The sequence below is a fragment of the Leptopilina boulardi genome, unplaced genomic scaffold (assembly GCF_019393585.1).
Source record: "Leptopilina boulardi isolate dan_hultmark-lab unplaced genomic scaffold, ZJU_Lbou_2.1 LbouV2_362, whole genome shotgun sequence".
In the NCBI taxonomy this organism is placed as follows: domain Eukaryota; kingdom Metazoa; phylum Arthropoda; class Insecta; order Hymenoptera; family Figitidae; genus Leptopilina; species Leptopilina boulardi.
The window spans coordinates 3,593,538-3,603,056 of NW_026137932.1; the positions used below are offsets into that span (position 1 = coordinate 3,593,538).

Below are 9,519 nucleotides of genomic sequence, written 5' to 3' on the forward strand. Positions count from 1 at the left end.
TTCATTTACAAACAAATAAAAAAAGAAATGTATTATTCGTAACTTTTTAGCCAGAAACATTTTTTCTGGATTTATATTTATTATATATATACCTAATTAATAGCAAGTAATAATAAGATATTTGGTGTCGAAAAACATTTACATTATTTAAATATATTATATTATAATTATCCTAATATCGATATCGAATATATGTAACAGTAAATTTTTTTTTCTTCAATATATATATATATATATACTACTTTATGCATTTATTTAAAAATTTTCCGATTATCACTACGGCAACATTAATATAAATTTCGTAAAAAAAAATTTTTTTTATTGATTAAAATAATTTTCAATGATAAAATAAATTTGTTTATATATTGAAAAAAAAATTGATTTGATTCAAATAAAAATTATTTGGTTTAAATAAACATTTACTTGATAATAGTCAAGTAATATTTGAATCAAATAAATTTATTTTTCAATGTTTAGAAAAAATAAATTCAAAATCAATGGAAAAATTATAAAATATTTGTCTCAAATTTTTTCTACTTTCTTTGGTTTAAATTATAATATATAATTATATAAAATATAAATATATTTTTTAACGATATAAAAAAAAAAATTTTTTTCTTTGATATAAAACACTGGAAAGATATTTTATTATTTTTCTTCTATTTTTATTCTTAAAATTATATTAACGATGGCAATTAATTTATTTCTACATTAAAAGTTGAATTTTTTTGCAAAATTATATAAATAAAAAAAATTAATTTCTTTTTCTATACTTTAACTATGTTTATATATATGTATATATATGTACAACTTTGGTCATTTTTACACAGATGTTATTGACTTTAGAAGAGAGATATTTTTTTTCTACAAATATGCAAAAAAAAAAAAAAATCTTTTACTCAATATATAGTTTTCAAAAAGAGAAAGAAAAAAAAAAAAAATTCGTAACTTTTTCAATTGAATGGTTTTTGAAAGTTCTATTGTAATTGACTCGATGGGGTTTCTTGTTTGAGCTCAAGAGCCCACATGTGTTGTGGCCATCCAGTTCGTCCTTTACTTTTCGTAGTTTCTTCATGGCCAACTAATGAAGTTCCAATCATGGAATTTTCACACTGAAATTGTTAGAATTCAATTAATTAATTCATTCATTCATTCATTTAATTAATTAAATGTTCTAATTATCAGAAAATTGAATTTTCAAAAGTTTGAATTATAAAAAGTTCGAATCATCGCAGAAAATTGAATTTTCAAAGTTCGAATTATTAAAAGATAGAAATTTTTAAAAATTCGAAATATCAAAAAAACGAATTTTTAGAAATTCGAATTATTAAAATTTCGAATTATCAAAGAAAATCGAATTTTCAAAAGTTCGAATTCTCAAAAGTTAGAATTGTTAAAAATCCGAAATACCAAAAGATAGAATTTTTAGAAATTAAAGTTATTAAAATTTCGAATTATTAAAAGTTCGAATCGAACTTTAAAAAGTTCGAATTATTAAATGATAGAATTGTTAAAAATTCGAAATATCAAAAGATATAATTTTTAGAAATTAAAGTTATTAAAATTTCGAATCATTAAAAGTTCGAATTATCGCAGAAAATCGAATTTTCAAAAGTTCGAATTATTAAATAATAGAATTGTTAAAAATTCGAAATATCAAAAGGTCGAATTTTCAGAAATTCGAATTATTAAAAGTTCGAAATATCGAAGAAACTCGATTTATAAAAATTTCGAATTATCGAAGAAACTCAAATTATTAAAAGTTCAAATTATCAAAAGTTAGAATTGTTAAAAATTGGAGTTATTGAAAGTTCGAATTATCGCAGAAAATCGAATTTTGAAATGTTCGAATTATTAAATAATAGAATTGTTAAAAATTCGAAATATCAAAAGGTCGAATTTTCAGAAATTCGAATTATTAAAATTTCGAATTATTGAAGAAACTCGAATTTTCAAAAGTTCGAATTATTATAATTTCGAGTTCTCAAAAGTTAGAATTGTTAAAAATCCGAAATACCAAAAGATATAATTTTTAGAAATTAAAGTTATTAAAATTTCGAATTATTAAAAGTTCGAATTATCGCAGAAAATCGAATTTTCAAAAGTTCGAATTATTAAATAATAGAATTGTTAAAAATTCGAAATATCAAAAGGTCGAATTCTCAGACATTCGAATTATTAAAAGTTCGAAATATCGAAGAAACTCGATTTATAAAAATTTCGAATTATCGAAGAAACTCAAATTATTAAAAGTTCAAATTATCAAAAGTTAAAATTGTTAAAAATTGGAGTTATTGAAAGTTCGAATTATCGCAGAAAATCGAATTTTGAAATGTTCGAATTATTAAATAATAGAATTGTTAAAAATTCGAAATATCAAAAGGTCGAATTTTCAGAAATTCGAATTATTAAAAATTCGAATTATCGAAGAAACTCGAATTTTCAAAAGTTCGAATTATTATAATTTCGAGTTCTCAAAAGTTAGAATTGTTAAAAATCCGAAATACTAAAAGATAGAATTTTTAGAAAATTAAGTTATTTAAATTTCTCATTATTAAAAGTTAGAATCATCGTAGAAAATCGAACTTTAAAAAGTTCGAATTTTTTAATAATAGAATAATTGTTAAAAATTCGAAATACCAAAAGATCGAATTTTTAGAAATTCGAATTATTAAAAGTTCGAAATATCGAAGAAATTCGATTTATAAAAATTTCGAATTATCGAAGAAACTCGAATTAGTGAAAGTTCAAATTATCAAAAGTTAGAATTGTTAAAAATTGGAGTTATTAAAAGTTCGAATTATAGCAGAAAATCGAATTTTCAAAAGTTCGAATTAATGCAGAAAATAAAATTTCCAAATGTTCGAATTATATTAAAAAATCGAAACAATAAAAGATGGAATTTTTCAAAATTTAAATTATTTAAGGTTTGAATTATCAAAAAAATAGTTTTTTCTTTTGCACAAAAACAAAAGAAAAAAAAAATCTTACCAAATGTTGTGATTTATTTCGTTTGCCAGTTGACAATATTTCCGCACGAAATGTCTGTGGCTCCTGACCCTCATCACTTTCCAAAACAGCCATCAAATATCCAATATAAGAAGCGGCGAGTCTTAATGTTTTAATTTTACTTAATTTTGTATCGGCCGGAACATTTGGAATACAATCCCTCAAATCAGCAAATGCATTATTAATACTTTGTGTACGTCTTCTTTCTTTTTTATTTGCTGTATTACGTCTCTTTGGCCTCACCACCAATCCACCTTCTCTAATTGTTGACAAATGATGTTGAACCGAATGATTTACATTTTCCGACTGATGAAGAACTGCACACGAAATGGAAAATTCATTTTGCCGTCTTTGTTGTTGACTTTGTGATGCATCTTGTTGATGTTGTTGATGTTGTTGTTGTTGTTGTTGATGATGATGATGATGATGATAAATTAGACCAGAATAATGTTGATGCTGTGAATTAGTTGGATGATATTGATATTGCTCAGGAGATGAGTAACTTGAGTCCTGAACGCCAAGTTCTTCGATCAAAGGCGGCGTAGATGCCGTTGGACTTCCGGCGCCGGAACTACCTCCCGATATATCGGAGTCGGCACCCCAATAAGAATGTGTATCTGCAACTCCAGTGTGACCTTGAGACAGAAAAAAATTTAGGATTTACCACATTTTTTTTTTACCAAGAAACAAAAAAAAAAAAACAGGACACATGATTATCCCGTGTGGAAATCTTCCCAAAGTCGCCCAAAGTGAGACTGGGCGCCAATCTGGGCCTAACTTTACTTCTCAAAGTTGGAAAAATGAAGAAATAAAAGAATTAAGTTAATTAAATTATTATTTAAATAATATGCTGAACAAATATCCCAGGTGAAACGATTCTACGGAAACTACACCACGGAAATTACGGAATTCCGTAAAAATTATATACGGAATTCAGCAAAAATTTCCGCAAAATTTTTGAAAGAAGTTCTTTTGCAATTTTGGGAATTTTTTATAAGAATTATACACATAATCTCTATACAGAATTGTACAAAATTTTTGTTAGAATTTCACAACTGTACACTGAAAAAAATTTAGCCGAAATCCTCAACTACCTTTAGTTAACTGACTTGAAAGTAGTAAAAGTAACTACTTTTTTCGTTATTTTAACTATATGCGTTGTAGTCAATTTAACTATTTTTTATGGAGTTAAGAATTAGTGGTTAATTGTACTTAACAAAAGTAGTAAAATCAACTTCAAAAATTAGAACAATTACAAAATCTCCTTGACCCAACTAAATTCTTAGTTCTTTTAACTACTTTTTATAGTCCATACAACTTTTTAAATTCAGTTAAGGACCTATTGAACTATGCAGGGTATTGACCTCTCAAATAAGTTCGACTAGATATTAATTAATCTATCATAAATTCTATATTATATCCACCAGACGAACATCATCGTCGACTAGTTTTCGTTATAGTAGCAGCAGTTATTTTAAAATCACAAAAAAATCAGCAAAAAATAAAGTTGTGGAATTTTATTGAAAATTTTGTGCAATTCTGTATGAAATTCTTCCAAGAAAATTCGCAAAATTACGAAAGGAATACTTTCAAAATTTTACGAAATTCCGTATGGAATTTCCGTGGAGTGATTTCCGTAGAATCGTTTCATCTGGGATATACAAAAAAGTGCAACTGTAAAAAGCTGAAAAAAATGTTTGTTTTTCATTGTACTTGGACAAAGTTTGGGTCAACCCAACCTGGCCCCAACTGGGATTTCCCAAAATAAAAAAAACTTGAGAAATAATAAAACTAGTTAATTATATTTATATTTAATTTATATGCCGTTTGGAGATTTTTCCAAAAGCCAATATGAACAAAATTCACATTTAAGGAAAAAGAAGGAAATTGAAAAGTTTAGTTAATTATATTAATGCTTAAATAATATCTTCCCTGAATAAATAAAATGTATGTCAAGTTCTTAGTTTTTAATTTATTGAACTAAGCTAATTAATAATAATATAACTTAGTCGTTTTTTGAGTCTTTTTGACTTTTTTGACTCTGATCCCATTCTCAATCATTTATTTTCTATTTTTATTCAATTTATTAATAATAATTGAACATACTTTTCTAATTTAATAAATTATTTAAACAAAATTTTGACTTTGGTACTTATTAATCCAAAATTATTACTGGTAAAAATGTTAAATTAAAATAAATGAAATTAAGTAAATGATTATATTTTAATTTATTGTCTAACCTAATGATATTTTCACATCTTTGATTCAATAATTGTATGATATAAATGATACTGAGAAATTAAAACTTGTCTGCAGGTACGCGTCGTTAGCATAGTGGTTAGAGCGTTAATCTATAAGTCCGTAGGTCGTAGGTTCGATTCCCCTCGTGCGCAGTTTTGTTTATTTCATAGGTTTGCGTTATTTCTAGATTTTAATTTATAAGTTGTATACCAAAACTTGAAAATCTAATACATACACACTATTATTTAATTTTTAAATTATATAAATATTTTTTTTACTTTTTTTACTGATATACATTGTTTGTTAGTCGTCATCTTTAATACAATTTCATTTAAAAGGAAATTATATTTATTCATTTAATTTACTCTTTTGTTGTTAAATTATTTATATAATTATTAATTAACAATTATAAATAAAAATGGAATAACTCAATCTGGCCCCAGCTGGGATTTCCCAACCTTGGGAAATCTTTGGGATCAGCGTTACACGCCCAGTTTGGGCGTTGTCTGGGTTGCCCACTTTGGACATTGCGGGAAACCCAGTTTGGACCAGATTGGGGCCCAGTCGACTTTTCCACATGGGATTAGATAAAAATCAGTTAAAATTTTCATTTTATGTAATTTCATTTGTCATAATTATTTTTGAGCCGAATTTTTATTTTTTCGAATTAGTATATTTTGCAGAATTTTCATCAAAACTATTTTCTATATTACAAAATTTTTACATAACCAAAAATTTACTTCACAGAATTTTTATTTGTTCGAACTTTTATTTACCCGAATTTTCATTTAACATAAAACATAAATTTTTATTCTTTCAGATGAATTTTACATTTGTTCTATGTTAAACATTTAACAAAACAAAAAAGTCATTTAACAGAATTTCTAATTGATAGAATTTTCGGATTTGTCCGAAATTGCAAATGGCCGAATAAACAATCGATTTTGGCGCGATTTTTAAAATCAGACAATCAAAAATTATCCATAAAATTGTGATTGGTTGATTTTAAAAATCGCGCCAAAATCGATTGTTTGTTCGGACATTTGCAATTTCGGACAAATGAAAATTTTATCAATTAGAAATTCTGTTAAATTTTTTTTCGGTTAAGTAAAAATTCTGTAGTATGAAAAATCGTTTATATGGAAATTATATCAAATAATAATTCGAACAAATGGAAATTCATCTGAAATAATATAAAATGAAAATTCTATGCAATGAAATTCTACCCAATAAAAATTCTTTAATTTTATTAAAACGCAAGAAAATTCGCAAACAAAATTTGTTGAAATGTCTATACAGTTTCGAAATTAATAAACTCGAATTTCTATATATTACCGAATTTTATAAAGTAGAATTTACATTGAATTGAATTTTCATATTTAAAAATTTTTATTTCACTTAATTTTTACATAACAAAATTTTTAGCTACCAAATTTTTTTTTTTTTTGCAGAATTTTTATTTTCTAGTCATTTTCTTTACATGACTTTTTATTGAAAAGAATTTGAATTTAACACAATTCTCATTCAATCGAATTTTATGTGATTCGAATTTTTAAATTGACGCAGAAATTCCAATTCGCCGAATTTTTATTTGTATACAAATTTTTAATGGATAGAATTTTTAAATCACCGAATTTTCATTTATCTGAATTTTTATTTGTACGAATTTTTAATTGACAGAATTTTTAAGACGCCGAATTTTCATTTATCCGAAATTACAAATAGGCGAATAAAAAATCGACAGAAAGATTTCGTCACAATTTTTAAAATTCACCAATTAGAAATTATCAAAAAAAAAAATTGTGATTAGTCAATTTTCAAAAATTGAGCCAAAATCTTTCTGTCGATAGTTTGTTCGGTCATTTGTAATTTCGGACAAATGAAAATTTTGGCGTCTTAAAAATTCATACAGGAAAAAAAAGTTCCAACTAATTAAAATACAGCTTCTATTTAATATTTAACTGAATTTTCATTTTAATATAATTTTTATTTCATCGAAATTTCGTTTGACATAATTTTTATTTTTATACACAAAATTGTTATTTTATGGAAATTTTGAAAATGTTGAATTTTTATTTGACCGAAATTGCAAATGTTCGAAAAAAAAATATTCGACAGAAAATTTTGGCGGGAATTTTAAAATTAATCAATCATAAAATTTTCTGAATTTCTTTGTCTTATTTCGGCCTAAATTAAAAAAAAGAAGATCGAATTTTTAGAAATTTAAATTATTCACAGTTCTAATTAATGCAGAAAATCCAATTTTTGAAAGTTCGAATTATAGCAGACAATCGTTATTAAAAATTCGAATCATCGCAGAAAATCGTTTTTCAAAAGTTTGAATTATCAAAAGTTAGAATTGTTAAAAATTCTAACGTCTAATTGGTCGAATTTTTAATAACCTATAAATATCGAATAATTAAAAGTAATTTATGAATTATCAGAAACTTGATATTTAAAAATTCGATCCTTTGATAATTCTAACATTTGAAAATTCAATCAATTATATATAGACATTCGAATTTTTAACAATACGATTTTATGATATAATTCGAAATTTCAGAAATTCGAATTTTTAGAAAAATTCGCGATCTTTTGCAAAATTCGAATTTTTAGAAATTCGCGATCTTTAGCAAAATTTGAAATTTTGGAAATTTGATTTTCTATAGTAATTAAAACTACCTATTAATTCAAATTTGTCAAAATTCTGCCTTTGGCAATTCGAACTTTTACGAAGCTGAAGTACGCAATTTTTATGATAAACGATTTTTAAAGAAATAATTTTTCAAATGAAAAATTCTACATTTTTTGCTTAAAAAATATTTTTTTTTATAATTTGTTAATTAATAAAAACTACTAAGAAATATTTTTTAGACAAAAAATTATAGAATTTATCATTTTAAAAAATTATTTCTTTAAAAATCGTTTCTCATAAATGTTGCGTACTTCAGTTTCGTGAACAAATAAAAATTCGTCTAGATAAAAATTCTTTCGAAATATGTAAACTTTGATTAGTTTATTTTATTCAATCAATTGTATTTTAATGAATTATAATAATAATAATAATTGTTATTATTATTATTATTATTATTATTTTTATAATAAATAAATAATTAATAAAATGTTTAAATTACAATTTTTCAATAAATAACTTTTTTGAATTTATATTAAAAATGTTTTGTCATATTTTGAAGTTTGTTTAAAGAAATGATGAGTATGTGTATATATGTTATTTTTAAATTTTGATAACAGCACATGACAGTTGTTTGTAAATCATTACAGATAATATTATAATCACAGTATTTATAATAATTTAACTATGCATATTATATTTTTTATAAACAAAAAGATAATTTTTTTTGGATAACAATTTTTTGGGACCAATATTTTTCTTATTTTGAAAAATACATTTTTTTATAAATTGAAAAACCGATTTTCAAACTTGACTTACCATAAGGAAGTTGAGTGACATAATTATAGGGTTGATGCCACTGAGGATAATAATCCGCCTGAGATTCATACCCCCCAAGCATTTTTTTAGTTTTTTTTTTTTTTACTCAAATCAAAAACAATTGTATTTTTTTTTATGACACTTCTATACACCAAAAAAATTCACTACACTTAATGATCCATTAAACTTGGAATTAAATTCCTTTTAGTTGATTTTTTCAAAAAATTTTCAAAAAAATAAAAAACAACATTCAATTATTTATAACAATGGCGTCGAATTTTTAAATTGTTAATTTTTTTTCAGTTCCAAATATTTTACATTAAATATTTATAAATTTAGATTTTTTTTTTCACTTATATTCTTATTCCATTTTTTGTAATAATTTCTTTTTCTTTGCAATGAAAAATAATAGAATTTCACGCACAGTATTTAAAAAAAAAAAAAAAAAATGAAAATTTGAGATTTTCCAAAAAAAATGACGATTTTCACAAAAATTTCAACACTTTTGTATAAAACACTGATGTTGAATAAAAAAAAAAAAGAAAAAAATTGAGCTTGGCGGATTTTTTAAGACGCGTGCGCGATCACGAGTTTCGACAAAGTGATACTAATCTCGCTGTTGGATGCTGAGCTGCTCCAACCGAGATGTTCTCATCTTTTTCAAGGGAGTGGTTTCAAATTAGTCCGCCTTTTTGGGCGTTAACCATTGGCTTTGGATATAAACTTCGATTACGGAATTCAATTAGTAAATTGAAGAAAGAGAGAGAGAGAGGGGGGGGGAATGGTGTGAAATTTCTTCGGGGGTTTGAGGAATGAAG

At 24.4% G+C, this 9,519-nt stretch overlaps 1 protein-coding gene across 1 annotated transcript; it reads right to left on the reverse strand.

Moving 5' to 3' along the window:
* Positions 1–695: 695 nt before the first annotated feature.
* LOC127286737 (heart- and neural crest derivatives-expressed protein 1-like) lies at positions 696–9,291 on the reverse strand. Its single transcript, XM_051313307.1, has 3 exons — positions 8,702–9,291; positions 2,992–3,644; positions 696–1,112 (listed from the first exon to the last, which is right to left on the reverse strand). The coding sequence occupies exons 1-3, from the start codon at positions 8,781–8,783 to the stop codon at positions 978–980; spliced, it is 870 nt and encodes a 289-aa protein (XP_051169264.1). The 5' UTR covers positions 8,784–9,291; the 3' UTR covers positions 696–977.
* Between the last annotated feature and the right edge of the window lie 228 nt (positions 9,292–9,519).

Excerpts from the sequence above, each read along its gene's own strand:
- LOC127286737 (XM_051313307.1), bottom strand. The coding sequence starts at position 8,783 with ATGCTTGGGGGGTATGAATCTCAGGCGGATTATTATCCTCAGTGGCAT. Across the intron at positions 3,645-8,701 it reads TGTCACTCAACTTCCTTATG|GTCACACTGGAGTTGCAGAT; the intron begins GTAAGTCAAGTT and ends TTCTGTCTCAAG. Across the intron at positions 1,113-2,991 it reads GAAATAAATCACAACATTTG|TGTGAAAATTCCATGATTGG; the intron begins GTAAGATTTTTT and ends TAACAATTTCAG.